This window comes from Anser cygnoides, chromosome 5 (assembly GCF_040182565.1).
Source record: "Anser cygnoides isolate HZ-2024a breed goose chromosome 5, Taihu_goose_T2T_genome, whole genome shotgun sequence".
NCBI classification, from domain to species: Eukaryota; Metazoa; Chordata; class Aves; order Anseriformes; family Anatidae; genus Anser; species Anser cygnoides.
The window spans coordinates 5182831-5210090 of NC_089877.1; the positions used below are offsets into that span (position 1 = coordinate 5182831).

General features: G+C 35.6%; 1 protein-coding gene across 29 annotated transcripts in view; it reads right to left on the reverse strand.

Annotated features, from left to right (window-relative positions):
- Nucleotides 1–27260, reverse strand: part of SOX6 (SRY-box transcription factor 6) — a 415066-nt gene that overhangs the window by 144468 nt on the left and 243338 nt on the right. For all 29 annotated transcript variants that reach the window (XM_066997629.1, XM_066997630.1, XM_066997638.1 and 26 more), the window contains 2 exons: nt 6343–6515; nt 2650–2718 (listed from right to left, as the gene is read on the reverse strand). In XM_066997629.1, coding sequence (XP_066853730.1) covers nt 2650–2718; nt 6343–6515 — 242 coding nt within the window. The remainder of the gene's footprint in view (nt 1–2649; nt 2719–6342; nt 6516–27260) is intronic.

Sequence of the window (27260 nt, forward strand, 5' to 3'; positions counted from 1 at the left end):
CCTTCTATATAAAATCAAGTGGGTTATTATGGGCACAGTTCCAAATTATACCAGGCCCAAAGAACTAAGCTGAGAATGTAAACGTTTATTAGAAAATTGTTTTTCCCCTCAAGCCACAGAGAGCACGATTTATCTCATCTCACTTCAGATCTCTACACTACAGGCATCAGCATCCACATCTTTTATAGTTAATGGAGAGAAACAGCCATTTTAGGGAACAATTCATCTGACATATTTTAAACGTCTACTTTAGGACAAGATGAATTACATCCTAAAATTATTCACTCTGCTTCTCTCTGCTCACTATAAAAACAATCTGGATAATTAATTGAGACAATCTATACTGCAGTTATCTACTTTTGATATGATGAATTCCACCCACAATCAGTAGTGAGACGCCTGTCTCAGTACTGAGGTTTCCTGAGAAGATGCTGAGAGGGAGCCTGGGAGAACCAACCCAACACCACACCTCTCACCTGCCTCCTCGGAGCTCCATCCCACCTATGCCCTTGGAGGACTGCAGTTCTCAAAGAACTGCAACACTCACACTAAATTCAATAGAAACAAAACCTATTATGAACTGCCAAGGAGACTTAGCAACTAACTTCTCTCCCAAGCAACTCCTGGCTAGCAAACCTGCCATAGAATTAAGTAAGAACCAATAAACAAAGAGGAACCACTTGGCTTACAAGCAAATGGGCCATGTAAACTGGCATTTAGCCTAGGAAACAATCTCCTAACAAGCTTTTCTTAGTAATCTCCTTGTAAGACCAATGTATGGTTGAGATGGCATCTGCCCAACATACCTAGTGCTTCATACTGAAGTCAGTAATGTTCCTCAGGTGATGAGAAACTCACTACGAGTCTAGCTAACAAACCAGGAGAGGGAACGGTCCTCTCTGCCTCTAATACATTGATTAGATTCACCCGACTGACACCAGTAACATTTGTTCCATTCAAATATAAGGATAAATAAAGAACCCAAACTCCAGAGGATCTATGAAATAAAAGTAGCTTATATTGGCAAGAGTCATAAAACAAATATAGGCAAAGATCACTGAGAAATAATTTAGCTCATATGAACAGAACAATCATTAAAATACTTCTTAGCATATATGTCTGTGAAGGGACAGAAAAGAAAACTTGTGAAGGGTTTAGGAAACTTGGGAGAGTTCAGGAAACAAGAGAATGAACCCCCGAGCTGTTCTAAGACAGCATCTCCCTGGAGTCAGTGGAAGGGTAAAGCTACTGGAAAGCAGCAAGTGAACTGAAACATGAAGTGCCTTTACTAGAGAGCAGGACACATCCCAGTAACGCATACCCACGTTCTCCAAATAGGAACAAAAATGACCTGGTATGATTTCTCTTTTCTGTGTCCTAATTTTTAAAGGAATTTATATATTATAAATTTATCATGCAGATAACTCTTCTCCATTTAGAATACTCAGCTGTGTTTCAGTGTTAGCTTTCATGTCAAGAAGTTTTTTAATATGATTTTTTTGTTTTCTGAAGCTAGACTTGCAAATAACACTTAGAGAAGAAGACGGTGAGTGTCCTTTTTCCTTTCACAATTCTTACCCTTATGTAGCACAATTCTAGTAGTATTCTTACCACAATTCTATCCTTTATGTACACTTAAAATGAACATCCAGTTTTCCAATAGGCAATGACAGTAACAACGCTTTAAAATTCAATTGCATCTCTCAGCCCAGGTATCAACACATTTAAATGTTAAACTCATTAAAATCCAACTGCATTATAATATTTGCAAAAACATTTACATGCATTCCCTTGGGATGAGGAAAGAAAAAATCTTCAGTTTTGGTATCTAACAGCAATCAGCTGATAGTGCAAACCAATAGTCCATACTTATAGGAAATGATTGGCAACACAATCATCTGTTAGACCAAAATGAAATATTTCAGTCAAAGAACAGGCCCATGGAAATGCTTTCAAACGAAGTGGGAGACAGAGAAGGTGACAGAGTCACACATCAATGTTTTCTATTATCTACATGTCACTCCCTACCTACATATATACTTGAGAGTGGGTCTAGGTGCACAGAATTATACCAGGTTCTGAGTACAAGTACAGATATTTGAATGCCTGCAGAACACTCCCAGATCCATCAAGGTACAACTTCAACAGTACAAGGAATAGATACCTGTGGGTCTTTATATATGAGCAAACTGGTCCCAGGGACTTAGAAAAATAGACACTGAGACCACACTATTTGATAGCTGTTCACTTTAGTTAATAAAATTGAAAACATTCTTCTAACCTTACAAACTCAGTTCCAACTTTGTAGGATAACAAAATCTATAAACAATGATTGAATCTCTGCTTTTACTTCACACAATATGTCAATCTGATTGCAGATTTCAGAGTTAAATTATAAGATTTAAGAAATAACTCATAAATTTCAGAAAAAAAAAAAACAGAAAACACCTCTGCTTATTAAAGAAAGTCTCTTTCCACCAAAAATGCATTTGACCATTTGAGAATAATTTTTAAAGACACAAAGACTCTTCCTAAGAGCATCTTTACTGAAGCTTGTTAGTAAAGCATGTGGCTGCTTTATTTTAAATCTTTCCCACTCCATAAATGGAATTTAAGTATAATCAGAAGAGAGCAATAAAACACACTGACCTGAATTTGCTGCTGCAGTAGATTGATTTTGTGCTGCTGTTGCAGAAGTTGCTGCTGTTGTCTTGCAATCTATTGGAAATAAAACTTCCATTAAATTAAAGCAGCAATATTGAAATTTCAATATTATTGAGTGAAAAACTTATTTTTAGTTAGTCTTTACTATATTTTATTGAGCATCCCTTATTTCTAAAAAAAAGGATATTTTAGAGATATCTGTGCATGTGATATAAACATCTTACACTTACATGCTATGTGAAAATATAGTTATCCGGTAAGAAATACGTATTTTAAGCACTTAGGCCTCAACTCAGCAAAGCATAAAAGCATAGGCTTAGCTGTGTGCATGTGAATAATCTCATCACTATTCAACAAAGCATTTAAGCCTGTGGTGAACTTTGACTATGATGCATTACTGTTAGCTACAATGGGAATGAAACACATGCTTAAAATTAAGTGCTTTGCTGAATGGGGATGGGATTACTCAGGTGCTTAAGGTTAAACACACATTTTCCTGCTTTGCTGAACTGAAGCCTTAGCTAGTATTTATAGATGTTTCACTATTCAGCACAAGCTCCTAGGGCAAGCTTCTCTAACTTCATTCATAATGAGCAGCACATTGCTTCTCTTGTGAATCTCAGTCTTGGAGCTACTCAAGTAGAGTCTTATTTAGAGTAAAATCGGTGCTAGACACTTAGTAGCTCATCCTCAACACAACACTATGAAATATATAGATAATCTTCTTCTCATTTTGTAGATTCAGTAAGTGATCTAGAGAGTAAAGGTTTGATATATCTCTCCTCTAGCACAGGAGAGAAGCAAGTGTGCAGGCAGAACAGAGAGAGGCTCATGAGAGAGATGCTGCCCCAGGCTCTCCCAATTCCCACATGCCCTTTAAAATCAGTATGCAAGAGCAGAAGGGAAATAGGATCCCACCCGCCAACCGCAGAGCTGCTCCCTGCCATGGGTAACGTGGGCTGCTGCTACGGGGGGAAGCCACAAGGAGCGGAGGTAACAACTGGACAGCTGCTGTAGGAGGGGAATGGCACAGCTGACTGAAACGGGGACAAGATTTGTGTTTCCTAGAAACTCTGGCCTCAGCACTTTTGCTACCTTTATTTCTCAAGTATAACTTCCCCTCCTATAAATATTTACCTAGAGCAGAAGAACAACATAAAACAGCACAAAGCTGGTGACAAAGGTAGTTTGATCACTCAAGTCCACTGTTTCAGTTTTGGCAAAAAAACTGAATTCTTCCCGGTATTCTTCCCTTCCACCTTCCAAGCACACTCTCTGTGTTATAAACAGAGAAAGCTAAACAAAAATGTTTTTATGAAAGGGAGGGAGGGAGGGAGGAAGGAAGGAAGGGGTAACAAGGTTCATTTGGAAAAAACAAAAAACAACAACAACAATCACCCAGTCTTAGTGCAAACTGTTCAGATTAACTCACAAGGAACTTGCAGGTACATATTAGCAGCTTTTAACTGTGCACACAGAGATCAAGTCTGCCATTTCCTTCATCTCACTTTCTCACCTGGAAATAGCTCTGTCATTTTTTCCACTGCTACAGTTAAAATTCATTTTTGTATGGGGGACCAACATAAAATCTATACATGTTCTAAATTTTACATATGACCTCAAAAAGACGAACTGAGGTCTGTGATTCTGGGGTGGGATCAAAGCCAAGTGATGCATCGGAAAGGAATTAAGCAACTACCACAGCCCAGCACATTGATGCCTGCAACAAGGATCAAACTCCCTTTATGAGCCTGGTGGTTAAATATTTTTGGACAAATCTCCCAGTAAATTCAATAAAAATATAGTGAATGAAGACTGAAGAACCAGGCCGCAGTGTGCTAGTGAAAAAGGTAGCTCAAACAGAGGTGCCTGTGACCCCAGGGGACCTGAGGTCATCTGTTGTCAGAACAGTGGTCAGCAGTGGTGTCTATGCTTTGAAAAGCAACTCCAATGGTAACCAAGCTACATGTATTTATGCATATTTAACAAACCTATATGGGTGCTTAAGTTAGTGTTTTTCATTAGTAACACCCTGATTATGCTATTCCATCTTAGGACTGTAGAGCTTGCCACTGAAATAAGTTCTGCTGGCTTTCAGTCCACACATTGTCCATGTTGCTAAAATCTCAGTGAAAGTACTAGGAAGACTGTGATGATTTAAAGCCTCAGAAAGGAATTTCTGTAAATTTGTGTTGAAATCAGACACTGAATCCCACAAGTCATTCTTTCTGGCTGATGCATTGATTTTCAAAGATCCACAGTACTCTATGTTGAGACTTGTTTGGAGCTGCTGGTGACCTGGCTGCTACGTCACGTAGTAACCTATAGCAAAGGCAACAGCAAGATCTTTGCTTACTTGCACAAAGGCACTGATCTGTTGCAGTTGCAACTGCTTGCAAACAGCTTTTTGTATCTGTATGTACAATATAATACCATTTGAATAGGCATTTCCTGAAGAAACCCAGAAATATACCACAAAGTATCTAATGTCTACGGTGTTCTCTAAGATAGAACAGTACTGTGATAGAAAATGCATCCAATACCCCGCAATGCAATTATCATAGCATAGTCTTGATGTATAGACTTGACACAGTAAAGTAGGGTACACAAGCACCATGTGGCTCAAATTCTGAATTTTATTTGCCTATCGGTTGAGCTACATGTTCGCTTCATTGAGCATGACAACCTAGTTTTAAGTGTCATTTAATTTTCATTTTGAAATATAATTACAAAGTGTTCACTGTAAGATATCACTCGTCTGCAAATGTGTCAAGATTAATTTGTGCTAGCTTATTCACAAGTGTCAATAGTTAATTACTGTGTCATCTCTGGATGGCTAAATGACATTCTAACTTCTGATTTTTTACAGTGTTCCTTTATGTTATTTTCCATTAGGGGATGAGTCCATATTCCTACATGTGGGCAAATACTCAAGCACATAAAATACCAGACGTCACAACTCATTAAAATCAACAGAGCATATATTGCTGTATATATCCTATAAAATACATTTAACTGAAAAGATAATTCTAGTAATAATGTCAGATTCCTAAAAAACACACATTAATTTGGATCTGTCTGATCTAATGCCTAGGGGACTAGTGTATGGGATCACTGTTGTTACATTTTTGTACAATGAGAAAAGGACATATCTGTGGACAACTGTATCTTAACAAACAAACCAAAACAACAACAACAAAAAAATACAAACAAACAAATCAAACCTAACTTGTAAAATATATTTGAAAGTTTGAGGTTACATTTTTCTGTCCAATTATTTTCTTGTCAAAAAGTGAAAGATTTTAATTATGCTTACAGTCTGGCTTACTGGGGGGTTGAAACTAGATGATCATTAAGGTCCCTTCCAACCTGAGCCATTCTATGATTATTGGTAACTCCCAAATCAAATCTCAGTGCAAAAAGCAAGAACTGTAAAATCTATGAAATGCAGTTCATTCTAGGAAAGAAATTATTTGAATTTCCACACCCACTTTTCTCTCAGGATCCTGCAATGTTTTTCTCTGTATGGAAGAAGTACCAATTTCTGAAGATATTTAAGCTCTTTTAACGATTAAAAAAAGAAAAAAGAAAAAAAAAAGGGAAACACTGAGTAGAGCAATGTTTATGATGAGCATTCTGCATGAAACATGTACACAGGTTTCTTTCCTGAAGCCTCACCTGTTCTTGCTGTTGGCGAGCAAGGTCCATTTGCTGCCGTTGTTTTTCAATTTGTGAGGCTGCCAGCTTTTTCTGTTCATCATGGGCAGCCAGGAGCTGCTCCCGTAAGCTGATCAGCTGGGTGATCATGGTGGAGAGCTGTCGCTCTTTTTCTGCCAGGCTTTCTGGTGTACCTAAATGTGCAGGAAAGATGTACTGTAAATATGAGATAGACAATAGTTACCAAGCAATATTCACAAAAAAAAAAAAAAAGGCTGAACTGAATCACCAACATTTCAAGTGGCAGCTTGAATACATATTTTACTAACGAATCCCAAAAGAATCTAGCACATAGCTTTGCTGTGCTCTAAGCAGTGGAGGTTATAACAAAAATTGAAGCAGAATATATAGAGTATTTTTTTATTTTTTTTTTTCTGACAGGAGTAATTAATGATGCACTGTGTACATCATATCTTTTCCATCTAAATCTGCCCAGTGTGATAAATACATTCACAGTTTATTAGACATCATTTTCCTTCACTTTATATATATGTATTTTTTCTAAGTATGCAAAAAATGCTAAAAAAATGTAAAAGATGCTGTTCTGTGGAAGAAGCAGTTTAATAGTTTATTGATCGTGTCTCTAAAATGCCCATATATCTGGTTGGTCATTTGGGTAAATGTAAGCTTTGGTTATGGAATATGTATTAAAAATGAGCTCGACTTGTTCCTAAGAGAAATGGCTAACCTGAGAAAACAGCTTAAAAATTTTCATTTTACTTTCAAAGTTTACTCTATAGAGAGCACTTAATTAATATGAAACTACGGTACATTTATTCTTTGCACTAATGATGCTTAATGGTCTGTTTATGGCTAAATTGCACGGGTCTCCTAAGAGTACAGGGTCCTTCTGCAGATCAGTCCAAAACCATCCCATCTTACGTATGACCACATAACTTTGTCACAAACAGCAATGTCAGCACCCATATCTGAGCCATACAATGCATTTCCCTGGGTGAGCTTCTCAGCCTGCAGCACTAGAAGAGGCAGTATAACTATGGTGAGGTAGGAGTTCAGGACTATGGGAGGAGCATCTGAAGGAGGTTTACAGTAGGAAATGGGATAAATAAACAAACTGATTGCATGTTGTACAGAAGAACCAAGAGTTAGAGAAGAAGCTAACCAAATCAAGTAGTCAAGTCTGTTATCTGTCACAATGATATGAGAAATGGCATTAGAGATTGGGCATTAGCGTCCTTCCTTTCCTCCATTCACAAAAGGGGATTGTGATAAAGAAGTCACTGGGTTTCTAAAGAGGAAGAAAATGTGTGAGGAACAGGACCTGGGAGGGAATGGAGAAACTGTCACCAAAATTATGACTCCACCTTCTTCCCAGGAGTAAGATGGGTATCTTCTAGGGAAGAGAAGAAAGAGGTTGACAGGTTTCATAAGGAGAGGAAAAACAAAACAGACTCTTGCCAGGTCACAAACCCAAGATGCTCTACCACTTACATCGCACTATGACAGCACCTTTATTACTCTTAGACTTTCACTTGCACAAGTGTCATACAAGAAAATCTCTGTCTACATTTGCTTTCTATCGACTGCATGGATTAAGTCATTCACTCTAAACAAAGCAAACTCCCAGATACAAAACATACCTGTTTTTCTGTACAGTTACAAACTTCATTTTACAACAGAAAGTACTGAAAATATTCAATCTTTTATGCACTATTAACTATCCTAGTTTTAAAAGAAACTGATGTTTCAGTACTCTGTAATGGCAGATCTTGTCTCAGTATGAATGTGACACAGGCCTCTGACAAAGAAACACAAATAACTTCTTGTGCTGCAGTAGAAGTTTTAGAGGTGGCTAGCACTTTCCTTAGTCCCTAGAAATATGATGGAGGCATGAAGTTAAATCTGAAGCACACTACTAATCAAACTTACTGCAAAACCTTAGTGCAAGATGCACAGCTGAAACAATGAAAGAGTTCTCTGCAAAAGGCTGTTTCAAAAGAAAATTAAAATAAAAAAGGATTTTAAAGTAAGCTTAGGCAGGTATGTGGCCAGGAAAATGTTTGTGCTGAAAGTACTGTACTGCCTTGCCAGGATCCATTAGCTTACACTGAGCTCCATGCTGTTGACATCAGTTCAATTACCTGCGACTTCTGTATAGACTTACATTAACCCTCTTAAACTCCAACATGATTCAGTCTTGGGTATTTTGCACCATGGATCAAAGGTTATTTAGCTGCTTTGGAATATGTTATTGTATACTCAAATTTATTTTTACAGATAAAAGACTTCTGCCAAAGAAAAACCATTTGCCCATCATGACGGGAAGAGATCAATCACTCCACCTATTTTAGAAAGCCAATAGGAAGCAACCTGCTGCCTCAAATGATACTTATTGCCATTCACTGCCACCTGGGAAACCACAGCTCGAGACTTCCACATCTGTCAAGCAGCTTTGGCATTGTAATGCAGACCCCTGATCTCTTACAGTCATAAAATATTTTACACACCCAAAGCAGATATTAGTCTCCTGCTCTGCTTCCATATTATTCAGTATACTCTGTACTTGCTTAATAATATGAGTAAAAAGCTACCACAGAGTGCCTGCTAAAGCAATGAAATTTTATTGTTTTGTTATGATTAGTTAAAACTGTTTGATACAGTTGCAGCAAATTTATAAGGTCACTTATTTTTCTTTTCTTTTTTTTGTTTTCAATTTTATACAATAGTGGGCAGAAATAACTGTTCTTAGTCAGGAAGTCAAAGTAATTGTTTTTCTTTCTTTTTTTTTTTTTCCCCTCAGAGAAACACATCTAAAATGAATGACCCCATTTAAAATACTCTACTCTTTAATTTGTACTGTGCTATGTAATCCAACAACAGGATAGAACTGATGACCACAAAATGTACACTGTGCTCCTGGAAAATAATGAGACCTCCACGAAGCTGCAAGACACCTAACTGAACACTGCTCGAGACAAGAAACAGCATAAGATGCAGAAAGTTGTTGTACGAAGCATGTAGGGGGAGGTATAATTTAATTTTAGAGTGGAAAATCCCAACCATTATTTTACAGTTTAAATACCAATAAAAACCAACTTGCTCAGAATGCGGACCAGATTGAGCTGATCTGGCTGGGCCAAGAGAGGTCATCAGTAGCTGTGTGCCATCATCATCTGTTTTGCATCCACTTACTGCAGCAAGCAATGAGATTCCTAAACTCATTACCAGTAAATAAACTTCTTGTGCTGACTAAAAAATATCTATAAATAAAATAAAAATATAGCTCTCTGTAAAATGTATTTGCCATAAAAACAGATAAAACAAAAAGCTTAGTAAAAAAATATACAGTAAATATGCCAGCGTCCATAAAATATTATATATCACAGCTCTCTTTCTCTGCTCTAATCCTATTCTCCTACTCCAAAGACAGCAGTGCATTTTTTTTTCCATGGGGTCTTCCTTATCCCCAAAACACATCTGTCTTGAGTTTCTCTCAGATTTGTCAGGTGGATCAGTGCTCCCCAGGGCCTGCTCCATCTGAAGTATTTTAATTTGACTAAACACCTGATTTATTTTATCTCTCCGATGAGAAAGGCAGTTTGTCTTAATAGAGCCTGTCAGCCTACAGTCCCATTCACAGCAATTTACAGGCAGCCAGGGATGCTGGAAAAGAAGAGTGCTGTGATTCTGTATTTTATCCTCCTCCAGAAAGCACCTAAAAGCAGCTATTCACTGCTACTGCATGTGGCATTTTAGAACTGAATTAGCTTTTTATTCAAGTAACTACACTTGTTGTGAATAGCTTATCTGTAAAATTGCTACATTCACTACTGATTTTATTAACCTTTGGCTCTATCACAAAATGGTCCTCAGTTAGGAAAGACCTTTAAAATTGACACATTTTTCTTAGGGGCCTTTATTTCAGTGACTTCAGATATACTGAATTTGATCCATTGACTCCCTTTACCAGCAGTATTTAAAATTTGAAGTGTTGATGGGAAGTCAATAGTGTTCAAGGACTTTTTTTTTTAATGAAAATATTACAATTAATCCCATGAAAGTTCATTAAAATATTTTTATTTGTGATAGTCTTTTAGATATATATACTTGACTTTTTTCTTATTATCAAAGTTCAAAAAATAATTTTATTGCAGTAATATTTTAATTTTTCATTATGTGCTTATTGTTTTACCTTTTTTTTTCCCCTCCAGATTGGAGCACAAATTGAGATAAAATGGTCAGATTGAACAGAACTAAGGCATCAAAGAGAACTTTTGAGAAATTCTGGTCATAGGTCAATCTAACCAGGACTAAGAAAATAAAAAAGTAGCTATAAATCTACTGAAAAAGAAAGAAGAGTTCAACTTGTGGTCTAAAATTACATTTAGAAAGAACTTTGTCTGTGACAAAGATCTACCTTTTAGAATTGATCATAATACCACATTATTTCTGGTACACAAAGGAACAGGAAGATCATCATGCATCTTATAATAAAATGCATGTAATAAAAATCAGAAGTATCACCTTGCATTTTCTCTACCTAGATTTAAGTGTTTCAAAGATTTAAAATCTACTGTCCTGTAACTATAGACACAGAATATAACTATAGTTCCTACATTTTTCCCTGGTTTACCACCTTGCAACATTCCTATTACCTCTTACTGTATATTCAGACTATATTCAGATATACCAATGAGTCTGCATGTCAACAAACACAAGAGGCTTTTCAGTGTTAAATTTGGAACTGTCCTTGTGGCAAGTTGTCACAAGATAGAAGCAGAGTAATAGCTGATGATAAGGGAAAAAATAAGCAGGAATAACAAAAATACACTTCTAGACTTACATAGTATAATTTAAACTAATCTCTTTGACACTCAGCAAAAGAAAACAAGATAAAACCACATATTCTATCAAGTGAATAAAAGGCAAAATAATGGAGTCATAAATAAGCCAAAAATTTATAGGTCTCATCCAAAGCTTGCTGAATTTGGATTATCATCTGTGACACTAGATTACTGTGGGTTCCTGAACGTGCTTGCCTTAGTTTCCCAACATGTACCCAAAGTAAAACACTACCAGTCAGAGGTTTTTATGCCTGGTTAGATGATGTTTCTGAAGGGCTTTGGGATCTTTACACAGGATCTCCACGCAGCTGCAAAGTATTATCGGTTCTCTTGAATTCTGTGATGAGTGTAAAACATTAAAAATAACATCCTTGTTTATGTGTTGCATCTAAACTAGCTTTGGTCCCACATACCTACAGGAAAAACAAATTAATAAATCACAAATTATTATTCTTGTTATGTTTTAGATTGAATACAGCGTGACTTTTATGAAATCAAAAGAAAGTAATAGAAGAAAGAAGCGCAGACTTTGCCAGAAACAAAGAAGTGCTTTAAATCACATAACTACAGTTCCAAAGTATCATCAACCAAAGTAATTCAACCAACAATCAAAAATGATTTTGAATCAAGTTAAGCAATTTCAGCTTAAAAAGAAAAAAAAAGCCTTTATAAATCAATTCCTGTTTTTTTTTTTCTTTTTTTTTTTTAATGGACATTGTTTGAGAAGAAAGCAAAAACACAATGCTAGACTTAAAAGAAAGTGTATTTGATCTTAGCTGCCCAGAGATAACCTGGTTAAACCATTCTGTCTAACACGGCAGTCTGCAGCACACATCAGATAGGCTGTGATGTCTCTACTTCACAGGCTCTGTCCAGCATTTAGCATTTACCCTTTTTTGATTGGGTCACCTTTTAAATGCCACAAAATAGGGCAGTGAAAGTCAACAAAAATAAACAGGGAAAACAGAAGAAAGTAACAATCTAATGGAAGGGCTTCGGAGATAAAAGTCACTTTGTGAGGGCTGCCTGACTAAGGAGCCCCCTTGCCATTGCAATAGCATCTAATTTGAGTTCTAACTCCAATAGCAGTTTAAAAAGCTTTCCACTCTAAAGGGCCCCAAGTGCATCATAAAGATAAAGCATTTCAGTAGAAAACAGCCACAAAGACCTTTATTATCTTATCAGTCTTTGGTTACAACAGCTGAACCAATATGACTAAGTTCTGAATGACTTTTTTTTCCCCCTTCTTTTTATAACACTAGAATACTGGAATTTCTTTATTTCATGATCAGTTAGCAATTGTTGATGTTCCCATATGCTACTGTCCAGTCCTTAGTCAATAAAAAGTTCTATAAATGCTTCCCATTGTGCTTTGTAGCATCCCAGCGCAGAAGGCAGCACAGCAAACATGTCCAGCATGCAAACCACACCGGATAGGTTCTCTTGGGGAGGTACGAGGCTCCCCCCCCCGCCTTTTTCATTGCAAAACGATTCTGTTTTTTAAGCTTTCAGCAAGGAAAAATTAATACCCTATGTTGACAAACAATAACGGGAATCAACTTTATGAAGTACTGAAAATGGGCTATAGAGCAAAATCTGTTTGTCAGATTCAGAGAAACAAAAAATGACTTGAGTTATGACAAAGCATCTCACGTTTATGACGAGGATGAATATGCTTAACTGATGATCTGCAGGATTCGTCCTAGTTTCAACTCCACTGAACTTCAAGTGCTTATTTTATGCTTCCCCACTCCTCCTTCATTGATTTGTTTATTGATTGATATTGTGTGTTCACTGGGCTTTTTGTTCTGACATCATTCTGTAGCAATTCTCAGGTGTTTCCTGAGGAATACCTCATACTTGCAGATTCTTTTGCTTGACTGTTTTTCACAACAGCTCTAACCAAACTAAACCAGTACATTCAAGAGAAAATGCTGCAGTAACCGGGTTAGTATAAACTATTTATAAGTTATTACCAAACAGGTCCAAAACTGTCAAAATAATCTCTGCTAGGTATAGGACCGGATTGAACAGTTTCTGGTCAGTTCACAGAGCAGCACAACGATGCCTTGCCCCATTTTTAGGGATGTGCTAAATCCACAGTTGAGTCCTAAAATGTAATCTGCTTCAGGAATGCATGAAAGAATGTGATGTTAGCCAGAACTTCAGCCTCCCCCTCCTCCAAGACGACTCCAAAGTAAAAAGCAGAATTTCAACAAATTGATTGGACTTCTCACTCTTTCTTTCGCACACATAAAAAGAAGACCTGTATCTGAAATAAGCATTGGAGGACTTTAACTATGCTTAGAGATTTTGGTACTAACCCATATACACAATTCTATTTTAAAACTGCTCAAAAAAAAAAAAAAAAAAAAAAAGACTTTTGCCAGTTTCTTGGGGTGATTCTCAAATTCCACTTGTCATCTTATATTCTAAAGAATACCAGAAAGTACATATTAAGTGTTAATTCATGCATGTGCATGTGGAAGACAATTTTTCAAATCAATTATTCCTAGGGTTTTTCAACAGCAAGTAGAGATTCAGTTATGAATGTTTTAGTGTTTGAGTGGTTTTAGAAATGCTTCATATATACTCAGTAATATCTGTTAAGACCCTATGTGGGGAAAAATGTGATAATAGTGGATATAAACAGGGAAATACATATTAGACATTCCAACTAAAAACTCACAGCCAACCTGTTCTCGCTGAAATACAATATAATGATACAGCAGAGGCCACAGGCTGTGAGTAATCTGTACAGTGATACAAACACTAAAAGATGATTTAAAGAGAAAAGAAAAATGAATAGTTTTATTTTGTTAACTGAGAAGACTGTAGCCCAGGGCATAGCACTCCACAATAAAATGAACATGTTGGTGTCATACAGAGAGCAAAACTTGTATTATTATTATTATTATTGACTCTAACTCTCAATTCCAATGCTTTATAAAGAAAAAACCTTTACAAACAAGGGAGGAAGAAAGCTAGTCTATCCATTTAAGGTACTCACTCAGGACTTGAGAGTTGAAAAAAATTCCTGACCTTCACTTTCAGGTTTTTCCCATTTAACTACGGTTGACAGCACTTCCTTAGATTGGGAAGCAGGGTTACTCTGAGGATAGGAACAGTAAAGATTCCAAACTGTATTTGTGGGCCATATAACAGAAGGAAATAAGATATTAAGTGAATATATATTCAAAAGGTAAAGGAGGTATATTGGAAGTGAAAAGAATTGATAAACAGAAAACCTAACCCAGTCATGCAATCGTATAACATTTCCTCTTCTACAGAAAAACCACACTTCATCACAGAGTGCAGCAAAAGGACAAGGGGTAACAGTTTTAAACTAGAAGAGGGTAGGTTTAAATTAGATATAAGGAAAACATTCTTTACTATGAGGGTGGTGAGGCACTGGAACAGGTTGGCCAGAGAAGCTCTGGATGCCCCATCCCTGGAAGTGCTCAAGGCCAGGCTGGATGGGGCTTTGGGCAGCCTGGTCTGGTGGGAGGTGTCCCTGCCCACGGCAGGGGGTTGGAACTGGGTGGGCTTTAAGGTCCCTTCCAATCCAAACCATTCTGTGATTCTATACCAGAAACTGTGTTAATACGGATGGCAGAAAGACATCATACACAGTAGGAGTAAACTTTTCAGACAAGAATCTTCTCTGTGCAAACATGTTTACCATTGTTTGTTTGTTTGTTTGTTTTTGTGGAAGTTAATATCTTAAGTCAAAATAGCACAAGATTGGTTCACCTTTTACTTTCGGAGAACACAGAGTAAGCACAAAAAGAATGTTATGTCTTTCTCAAGTTCATATGAGAGTTATAGAAAAGGTCTGAAAGTTAAATCCTGTAACATTTCTCATTGCAAGGGCTGTACAACTAGCCCAATTCAATAGTCCTCTAGTGCTTTAAGTCCTCACAAAAGAAAACAGGGGAAGTATCACAGGGAAATGGAGATATTCAATGTTTCTTCTTCTGAAGACTGGACCACAAATACTGAATATTAGAAAATCAAGTCCTTCAAAAACAATGATGTTCACAGTGCCTGTTCATTACAATGGAACTAACAACTCAGTGGGACTAATTCTCTTTTCACATTATTTAAAAAATATTTGTAGCTCCAGAAATTTCAGTAGAAATACCCTTCATTCTCAACAATATGAAAACTGATCAACACATTCCTGTAAATACAATGTGTCCATATAAACCATACACAGCAAGTCAAGCTTCACTTTGCCTATTATTTTATCTGCGAACTTGACTCAAATCACACTAATCCTTCCATCAGCTTTGGCTGACTTTTGTAGTTATTAGAAGATGAATAGCATATATGTTAAATTAAAAATGCCAAATATCACTGAACATTATGGAAAAATGTTATTATTTTTCAGTTTCTACACAAATCGCTGTATGTAGAAATGTTAGTAAGGAAGACTCTAAATATACATACCTTCTATAGCACCATTAGGTTTGAGAATACTTTGTTCTGACAGTATCATTTGAGGACGACATACAAAACTGTACATAGTATTAGAATTTCTAAATACTCTTTCTTATGAAATCCTTGACTCTCTCCATGAGCAGCTTATAGCTTAATGTGAAACTGAGAATTAGGAAGTGCTTAAGCAGAGAAATACTGTCCTGCTTTTTATGTCAGCTTCCAAGGAATTCCAACACAATGGCATTTTGCCCTTAACAATATTATTATCCTTTCTGGATTATGCTTTCTTTATTATTTTTTTTCTTCTTCTGACTCATAAAATTTACTGAACAGAGTTCTACTGCATTAGTGGTAGCACTATATCTTAATTTAGTTAAGTATCATTTTAGATATTTGAAATCAATGGAAAACCCCCTAGCCTTCATTTACAGAAAATAAGAAAAACTATTTTAGTTCTAGTTGAATATTTGCACCTGTGCCTTGATGAGGAGGGAGGGGTGGTCTGACATATGAATGCTAAGCCACCTCTATTATTATATGCTGCTGTAAAAGGTGTGAGAAAGACACTTTTTTGTACCTTCCTATTTTATGTACGAAATGAAGATATTATGTTTTGCTTATATATAATCATAGGTAGTGTCTCCTTTGGAATTACAATGTTGAGAGTCACAACTGATGACAGTCTGGAATAAGTAGGATCTTATCAACGAACACGCAAAGATTAGGAGTCTGCTGAAGAAAAAAATGTAAATGGAGAATTCAGGACTGATTTTGAAATTGCTCCATTTCATTGATTGTTCTTTCATAACAGAGCACAGCTGGATAAAAATCATTTTGTTTCCATATTCAATTTTAACTTTAACAAGTGATTTCTGGGTACCATGCTACTCTTCAAAATGAGTCTTATTTTTTTATTATGTAAACATGATACAATTCCAAGTGATCTATACAATTTTTCATTCTTTTTAAACTACTATTTCTTCCTGTTGCAGTGAAAGTGTAAAAAAGCACTTTTTTGGAAGAAAGAACTCTCCAATTAAAACTTGTATCTTCAGTCACACGGATGAACTGAATATCTGTTCTAATATTATTCTGGAAAGAGAATTGTATATGTACACTCATAAAAATGACTGGAAGGAAGCTGAGTTTAGAGGAAGTTAGTTTAATATCTCATCTGATGAGCATAGCTCAAATGAATTAGATGACATTAATTTTCCTGCATAACAGGACTTAGTTACTTGCGATTTCTTTAGCTGCTATTTGTCTTTCATAGAAAATGTTCATGATGTAAAAGAAGTTTTTGTTTGTTTTTTCAGTCTTTTCACATTGTCTCAACTACAGATTAATAACGAAGATGAAAAAGAATCATTTTTTTTTTAAGTTTCCCATTTTAATCAGCAAGCTATTGAAAAACATCCTTAATAGCATTTTTTCTGCTTTTTGTCGCAGTGTTTTCAGAAATAACATGATTCTCTTTAAATAGTGAGAAGCATTCTGCACTGTAATATCTGTGAATGTGTTTGTGGGGTGATGGTAAGAAAAGGTGACAAATGAAGTCCATTCAGCTTTTCTGTACTCCTGCAGTTGGACACATGCAAATCAGGTGAAAAAAATAAATTAAAAAAAATCATCACTGTATGCTCTCGTGGTGCTGATCTAGTTTTAAGGATGATGTGGTGCCTTGTATATAACCTGGGCATCTGTGTCATAGGAAGGTCCGTGACAACAAGGACAGGAGTTAATCCATTTCTCTGTGGGTGCAAGAATGGACAAGACCCTTTCCATAGATGCCACTGCAGCATTTTTATAAAAAGGTAAATAGATTTACTTATGAGGAGCCCACTCCAAAACACTCTAGTAATCTTGCCTCTCTTCCTATACACAAAATTATAACCCATTTTGGGTTTATGAGTTGTTATAACCTGTAACATAATGCATTTTTTCTACTGTATCCAGAATGCACAATATACATGAGAGAGAAGATGTGCCCTGTGAAATGTATTCTGACTTATGATGTTGCAGTTACTTTCTACATCTTTTTAAATAAGTTACTTCCATGAGATTTTAGTTAGTAGTTATTAGCTACACCACTCAGAAATGTCTAAATATGAGTATTAGTACTGCAAGATTTATATACTTTAAATATAAATTTTAATTTTGATCTTAATTACATGTTCATCTTTCATGTCTTACAAATACAAACAACTATATCAATGAAAAACTTATATTTGCCTCTGAAGATTTTTATTGCCTCTGGTGATAAGTAATGAAGAAGCAAAGTTTATTGCAAAACAAGGACATTAGCATACCCTGTCTATCATGGAAGCTGTAAAGAAGAAACTTCCTACTTCATCTGAGAAGAGACAATTTAGTCAAAAGCCTTTGATATGTATGGAAAAGCAACAACATTTTATACATCTAGAATGTGCCCACAGAAGTCAGTTGAAGGACTTACACTGATTTCAGTGGGCTTTGAAACAGGTCCATTGATATGCTTAATAATAATGGTATTAGGTGGTCAAAACTGGAAACTTCAGGCTTGTAAATCTGAATATTATTTTAAATATTTACCATTATTTTAAATTTTCCATTATTTTATATTATAAAGATACCCATTTAGCAGAGCATATTAATGCTACAATTATGAATTATCTTATCTTTTGTAATAACCACAGTCTCTCTGTATAGGTATTGGAAACAAAAAACAAAGAATTAAACAATGCTTGTTGCTCCCTCATGATTTAAGTAAAAAATAAACACGAAAAATAAATAAATAAATAAATATGAACCCATGCTGGAACAAATTAGATTTCTATTAAAAGCTTGTTGTGGTCCTATGAAATACACTACCAAATTATCAATCCAGTCTTCTAACTGCAGAAAAAACTCCTAAATCACATTAACCAGAGCACAAAAAAAGGTGGCCTACATTTACAGATTGAAGTTCCACCCATATTCTAACAGTGTTCTGGTATAATTATACTCTAACCACAAGCATGAGTATGTTTAGCCAGATGTTTCTTAGAAGCAACTGAAAATACAGTTGGAAATTTTCTTAATTCAATTTATTTGAATACCTAGCTGATCACAAACCAAAACATTTAACACAACCCTTCACTACGGAATCACTGGTAATGAAACTCTTCACAGTCCCAAACCAGAAAGCAGTATCATGTTATTTCATTGCATGTATGTAGGTATTCTACAACTCTGGCAGGATAATTCAGAAAGAAAACATAAATACTGCCCATTCCAAAGCCTTAATGTAATTTACTATTCAAAGGCCTGAACTTTAGGCACAATCTAAAGATAATTCAGAAAAAGACTTGAAGCATTGGATGTATCTAGGAAACACATCAGGAGGTTTCTGAATTCCATTATAACAGCATTCAAATTCATTGCATTATAAATAGTCCTGGGATATATTTAAGAAATCAGGATCCCCTAATTGTTGCTCTCTTCTTACAACAATAAAAATCTGTCCAAGTTGTATTTTTGTTACTTTATTTCTACAATGACCACAATTCCATGATTATTTTTCCTTCTTAACAAGGCACTACTAAACTAAAGCTAAAACTAAACTAAAAACAGAATCAAGGAAACATTTCTATGGAGACTTCTCTCAAGCGGTCTGAAAGTTAATCATCTTCCTTTTAAGCGTCCCATAAAAAAAAAAAAAAAGGGGAAAAAAAAAAGAGCTATGTCCCAAGCAACATACCTATTGCAACTTGAACCAATGTTTGTGACAGGTTTCTCAGCAGCTACATCAGTTACATCTCTGGTACTGAGATACTGTCAACTACGATGAAGGCTAATTATGACTGCAAAATAATTTTTCACTTAAGCAATTTCTTTTATGGTCATTTGTGCTCTCTGAATTTTAAATATACATCAAAATTTAAAACTGACTGCACCTGAAAAGATCTCAGGGATACATCCAAGTTTCTTGGACAAATATGTGTTTCTTGGACCTTAGTTTTCTCTGGGAAAGGTATTCAAATGGATTTAAGTCTTACTATTGTGGATAGATCTCTGGCTGTGTTTTCAAAAAGATGTTAAGCATCTAATACCCATTGACTCAGGTGATGTCTTACTCAGGTGATAGATGTGTCTAAGTCATACAACGTCATCAGAAAATGTTCTCAGTGTATTTTCACCCAGTGGACACTAGAGCCATGGAATATCTTCCCAAAAGATGCTGTGGGTTGAAGAGTTTCTTTAAGCTCAAGGGGAGACAGGGCAAGGATTTGAAGAGGGAAGAGAGACCCAGTAGAGTAATCCCTTGAACTGAAAATAGTCAGAGGCTGGGATAATGTTAGTGCAAAAGTATTATATATGCTTCCTCTGTTTTTTTCTTGTTCTTGTGCGTCCATTCATGACTACTGTTTGAGTCAAATGGATGTTTGGCTGTTTTGTCCTCTTTATATAAAATATTTGTCCTTTTTTCTCTGAGTTCTTGGGTAGCACCTTTAGCCCTTCAGACACAGTATTTGACTATTTTTCATTAAAATGTTTTCCTTGTATGGGAATTCATACCTATGGATCAATCAACTTTCTTTTATTAACATAAAAGTAGTTTCATTTGCTCTTGGGATCTACAACATCAGCTAGTGGATAAGAGAATCTGGATCTGTGTGAAGATGTATATACTGAGGCTTAGGGCTGATGCTTCAGTCAAAATTTTTAGTTACTCACTTTGAGTTTTAGCATTAAAAGGGTTTCAACTGAACCCTTACAGCTGCTGCTAACATATGCCCCTAACATATGCTTCTAACATATACCCATCAATACATTATGTTATCATCATAATTCCAGGGTATCAAAATAAATACAGTCATAAATTGAAGTACTGTTGAAAAACTGCTGAAAGACCAAAAGTATTTAGATATCACCTCCTAGAGCTCATTAGTACTTTGGTAACTTCAAGGTATCAAGGATTGCATTCATTTTCAAATTTTAAAATTCTTTCCTGGAGCTCTTTCATTATTGGCTTGGTATTTAACCGCAAAAATCAGTGTTTTTTTCTGCTCTTGTGCACATTAAATGCTGTGTCTCATTCTAGTAAAGCTAAGCATGCAGTAAGCTTTCAGTTTATACCATGGACTCAACATATACAGACAAAAGTCCATCTGAGAAGACCAGCTTGCAGAAGAGGATGAATTTGATGTTTAAAGACAATACAGAAAATGCATTTAATAAGGCAACACCCCCACACACTTATTCAAAATTTCTCCCAAATATATGTATTTTTCTACTAACTCAAGTACTCAGTATTGTTTTAGGTATTAATTCTCTGTATGTACTTTAAGAAGAGTGACTTTCTCAATTGCTCAATCAACTGCTCAACTTCTAAACACCTACTATAACATAGCTAACACTGACCAAAAAAAGCTCTCCCGGAAAAGCCTGTAAAAGTATGCATGGCAAAATCATTACCTCGTTTACCAGCTAACCTTCTAATTCTCACAATATCATTTAACCATTTTCTGTCTGTCAGTCAAGAACAGTAAACAAATGTCATATATCCTCAGTTCATAAATAACAGAAAAGTAACTCTTTAAGAGCTCCAATGAAAAATGGCATGTTAGCTTCATTATATATATACATATATATATAACATTATATATAACACACAGAGCTCTCAGAGCTGTTAAGGACCATAACAGTAACTGACTCTACAAATTTTACCGTTTCAGAGAGCAGCAGTGCTCCCAGCCCTGGCACTGGCAATGCCAGCTGGTCTACAAGATCTGACTTTGATCAGTGAAGAGCATTCTTCTTTTTACAGATCATGATGCAAGAGTTGGCGTGGGCCTATTGCAAGGAATATATTTTCTCCTTTGGGAAGACTATTTCATCAAAATAAGTTAAACAATATTCATTTTAGTTACATAGATCTTCAGTTTTCCATCACTTCCACACTTGAACTTTATATTAATTTCTATGTGTTTAAAGCATTCAGACATTTTACATAGACATAGCTGTCATAACGAAAATTTCCTATAGCAGATTAAGCTGACATGTAATTAGCACCCATATTTTGCCTCCAGTGATTCACTGATTATCACCATACCCTTTTTAGAAGTTGCAGCCGTAATTCAGAAAAGAGCTGATTTTTCCTCCTTTTAGCACAATACACATTGAGGGAAACAGATATAGGCAATGTGAGAGAAGAGACTCACCTATCTGTGAAGTCAACTAACTATAGCCATGTAGAGAAGCTGACTACAATTTTCCCAGGTCAGCAAACTGAGAATTATTATGACCCAAGCACAGCCAGCTCTTAGCACCAGTTTTCATATTTGTCTGATGGTGGGATATGTTATCTAAGAGTATCTAGAGAGACCCAAAGGCCTTCTGTCAATCACTGTTATCTTGAAAAGTGGCAGAATGTAACTCGATTCTTTTTAGAAAAATCGGTAAATTTCAGGAGAAGTGGGCACCCTCATCTGTGGCTAAGAGACACAAAATAACACCATGAAAAGCCTTGGGAGGTGAAGAAAACAACAGAATAGAGAAAGGGTTAATTAATTTACAAATGCATCCCGAGGTGGTAACTCTCAATTTACCAGAGCCCCTAAAAGAAAATCCACAGCCATCCCATTACTGTTGCTGAATCTTGAGAATATGTAGGCAAATGGATCCTGGCACCACAGTAAAGCAGAGAACAGCAAAACTTCTTTCAGTTACAAGTTAAAAAGAATTCTATGATTCTTAATGGATCTTAAAAAAAAAAAAAAAAGGCACCACATAACAGTTATGCCCATTTCATTTTCTTTACCTTCCTCAGTAAGCCTCTGATTGTATCGCTTTGATGTTACCAATAAAACTTGAAGTCTCTGTAACCTTTCCCACATTTAAAAAAAATAAATCTTAAGTTTTGCAAGCCTAAGTAAAAGGTCTGTATACACTACATTGCCTTCTGAATTCTGCAGCTTCAGTACAACACCTGCTTTTGAACAGGGGATTTTGTTTTAGTACTTGTCATAAGACTGTATTCCAGCTTCCAGACAGAACTAAAATTGTCTTGTAAATAGGTACGTCGATGACAAAATCTCATAACTAAATTTCAAAGTACGGTGAAACTTGTCTTTAAATAATTTTCTGATCTTAGAGGTTAGAACTGTGTTGTTATTTCAACAGAACACATTGGGACCGTATATCAATCTACAGTATTTCCAAGTCAAAACAAATGCAAAAGATGTATCTTCACATATAGTGATATGTTCAAAAATGTCGGAAATGTCAACCACTTACATACTTTCATATTATCTCTAATTAATATAAATTGCACTTAATTTCACATTTAGTAAAACATATTGCTGCCCAAAATAAGGACTATAATTTTTATCAGCAATTATTATTACTGATGTATCAACACAATTATTTAAATTCAATGTATATAGAAGGCAGAATCCATGCACGCATTCACAGTTTTTGTTCCCTCTGTGCTTCTTCCCTAATTTTTGTGGCTTGGAGCTCCTCCAGATGCTGTCTCTGAGTTTGTGGTTTTGTATTTGAGATCCCATCTCCTGATTCATAGCATTCCTTGATAGACAAACAGATTCAGATAGGAAAACAAAGTTACCTGTATATAATTAGTGTCTGACAGCTGAACTGCTAAGTTTTCCATTCATGGTGAGCCTACTGTTTCAGATTTTACCCATTTCTTCGGTCTCTGAGTTGCTGTATTTAACTGAGCTATTCGATAAGTGGTGACATATGTGATCTCCATGCTGCAAGCTGCACTTCAGATGCAGAGGATTTTCCTTTTTTCCCTCCCCAATCATAAACCAAATTATTTGAAAAACAACACAGGGTTTTGTATTTCTAAACTGATGTGCCTCCTAATTGAATGCAGAACACTTTCAAACTATTTTCCATTAAAGGCCCACTTTTTTCTGATTTAATCCACAGTATAATACCTTCATTGGTAGATTAAAATTGTTTGACTAAAAGTAAAACCTATTATTATATGTTGTGTTTTGTTGGGGGGTTTTAGCAGTTCTGTCTTGTATAATGTAGGATGAATTATGTAAAACATACCAAACAGGATATTCTACAAGCTGCTACTTGCATGCTGCAAACAATCACAGTTACACTGATAGACTGGGACTTAGCATCTTAAAATTCCTGTGGAAATCAAGTGCATTTTAAGTATTGGGTTTGATTATTTAATCAGACAACTTGCATTTTGCCCTGGCTAATTTGGAAGGCTGATAATATTTTACTCATAAAATAATTGTGCACCTGTTGTGATGGAAACCTATTCAAACAAATCTTAATAGACATGAGGATTCATTCCAGACATGAGTGCGTTAGCCTCTCATTACTGCTATCTACAGGGCAACAGATTTTAAACAGCTCTTGAAGAGGTCTCAGCTTAATCTTGTATAACTCTTAAAGAACAGTTATGACCAAGTGACTAATATTAAACTTTAAATCATATTGATACCAAGGTAAATATTAGGAATATATGGGTGAAACTACCAGTAATTTAAAGAAAAAAGGGTAAGAAAAAATATTTATATAATAACAGGATTTCAGCATGAGAGATAATGACAAAGAACCATTTCTGATCTAGGTGTCCAAGTATAAACCTACTGATTTTATTAACACAGAGTGTAATATCTATGATACTCATATTTATGAATTTATAGGAATCAGGGCAGATTATTTCCTTAATAGATTTCAATTTCTCATTCCTCTGTACAGACAAATTTCCTATGGAAATTGTTTCAACACAGTTATCTTAATTTGCTTTGTAATTTCCATATTCATATTAATTGAAGAGGTTTCATCTTTTTAGTCTATTTGAAAATTACTCTCTTAGCAAGTCATGCCACAACTGAAAAAAGTTGTACGAACATGAAAAGAGAGGAATTATTTACTTTAAAATAAATAATGGAGGGGGGAAAGAGAGAAAGGAGATAGTGAATTGGTCTCAATATTTAAGTGGGGGGGTGGTATCATGAATGACCTGATTAGAGCAAGAGGGTGTTGACTAGGCTGGACTCACTTTAATGTCAGCAGGATGAGGTGAAAACAAGGAAAATGAGCCCATTTTGGCTAGATCTGCCCTCTGGCAGAAAACCATCATATGTCATCGGTCAGATCAGAAGTGAGATGACACAGCTAGACAAATCAAGACCTCCTGTACAAAATACTGTTAACCTCTTCCAAAGGGTCAACTTGTTTAGAGAGGGCAAGGACAACCCTCTTTGTATTTCTTCTTCTATTCCTCACTGAGCTTAGGCTTTTGAGGCAGTGGCTGTGTTGAGTTGCACTTCATGTTCTTGCTATTCTCAGTTGCATGTGAGTTTTCCAATTGTGTTCGTACTTTATTTTTACTTAGTACTAACCCATTTCCCATAAGTTTTATAGATGGCATTTCTGAGCCACCTCTGGGTCCACAGTGTTTGTGAAGTTCCCAGTAAGGTATTTTTATCTCTGTCAAGAAAAAAATATCCGATACTCTTTGATTCCATCAGGATGCTCTCATTATCACACAACATCCACATGTCAAGACTCTACTTGAAGACAGACTCCCTGTTCAGAAAATGAGTTTAATACACCCAACTGAGGTGAAGGTTCTCATTATTCAGTGCCAAAGGTTGATGTTGCTCAGAATAGGGATACTTTGTGCAGAGAAGAGTGGTGAGAGTGATCAAAGTGCAGAACTGCTGTCACATAAGGGATAAATAAATGTATTTTTCACTTTCTAAACTGGAGAAGAGACAACTGAATGGAATATGATAGAGAAGATGTACAGATAACAGCAGTTCCCTGGGCATTATAATACAAGATCTAGGGGACACCTACAAGCTCCAAATATAAAGATGGAGATACTGTTTTATACAGCATATTGTTAACCGCTGAACTTATCCCCACTGACATTTCAGCTGTCAATTAAAAGGTTCAAAACTGATTGGACGTATTCATAGCCGATAATTCTATCAAGGGCCATTAAACCCAAATGTACCACCTCTGAATCAGGGAGCCCATTAATCATAGATCATGGGAAACTGGAAGAGTATATTGAAGAAATATTACTCTGTGCTTGCCCTTTCCTTACACCTTTCCCCAGATCGCTCAGTAGCTATAGAGACAACATAACAGTATAACGTTATGCTGTTTTATATCTACCACTTAAATCACAGATTTCCTTAATATGAAACTCCTGTAACAAAGAAGTGATAAACCTACAGTGATAAAACTGCTTAAACCAGAATCCAAACGGATCAGAAAACTTCAGGCCTTTTAGTACTGTACCTATATGTATCTTTCTAGATAAATGCTTACATTCATTAATTTGTTAGAATTTGGCTTGCTAGGTCTACAGCAACAAAAACCCCAAACCACCAAAACAATGAAAAAAGAAACAGAGGTTCCACTCTGCTTTTAGCCTTGCAAACTACTACAAATGCACTTTTTTTTTTTTACTTTTTTTTCTTACTTTTTTTTTTATATGAAGGAGTCTATTTGTCTTCAGTTGGAGTTTTATATTGCTAAAGCTAAGTATCTTCATTGGCAACTAAGGTGGGGCTTGATTCTAAAGGAAATTTGCTATTGACATCCAGTATCAGAAGAGGATGTCTTCAGTTACAAGTGGTGTGATATGGTTCTTCAACAGAGACCTTTCAACTACAGTGACAGACACCAGATTCATTAAAGAAAACAATTACTGATATTATAAAAAATAGAAAAGAAAATACACATTAAAAAAATAGACAAAAGAAAATGGCAATTTTTTGAAGAAAAAGTGAAGAAAACCTTCTTATTTTTAGTTTATACTCAATCCTTTTTTTGTAAAATAATAATAATAATAATAAATGGTGTTTGAAAATAAACACCATAAATTTTCTTGTCAGTCTTTGTACAACTGAAGAATGGATACAATTATAGGAAGCAGTCTTCTTAATGTGTCCAGTAAATATTTTGCTGTTTCCAGATTCTTATTATTAGCATCATTATCCTTCCTATCCCTTTTTCTCATGAATAGTTGATACTATTTCTTAGTACAATATTTGAGCTACAGTTCCGCAGAACACAGCATATAAGTGAGCTGTCCCACTGATTTCAATATAGTGCAATATAGTTCATATATTGAGTCATGAATTGCTAGTCTTAGAAACATACCCCAATAAGGTAAATATATATATATTATATATATGATTGCAGTAATAAATTCATCATGTTCTTGGAAATATACCGCATGTATTCTACTTGATATTATTTATAAAATGTATTCAACACTATGGATAACTTGATTTATGTGAAAGGTTGATTACAATGTAATTTATAGTTGTGGAATTTTAAGAACTAGAAACCATAATAGTCAATAATTTTTAACACTAGAAGCAGGCTTGATTGTGATAGGTGCCACTGAAATATGACTCCATGACCAAAGGACCACAGCAATAAAAATGTTTAGCTTTTTTTTTCTAAGTACAGCTTCAATCCTGCCAAGACATACATGCACATAATTTCAATAATAACACTATGTAGAGTGAGCAGTCCCATTCATATCCACAGAAGTACCCTCTGTGTAAAGCTTAAACTAAGTCTATTTAAATCTAGAATCTGGAAAGAAGTATTTAACAGCAAGAAAAGTCAAAATGATGTAGGACC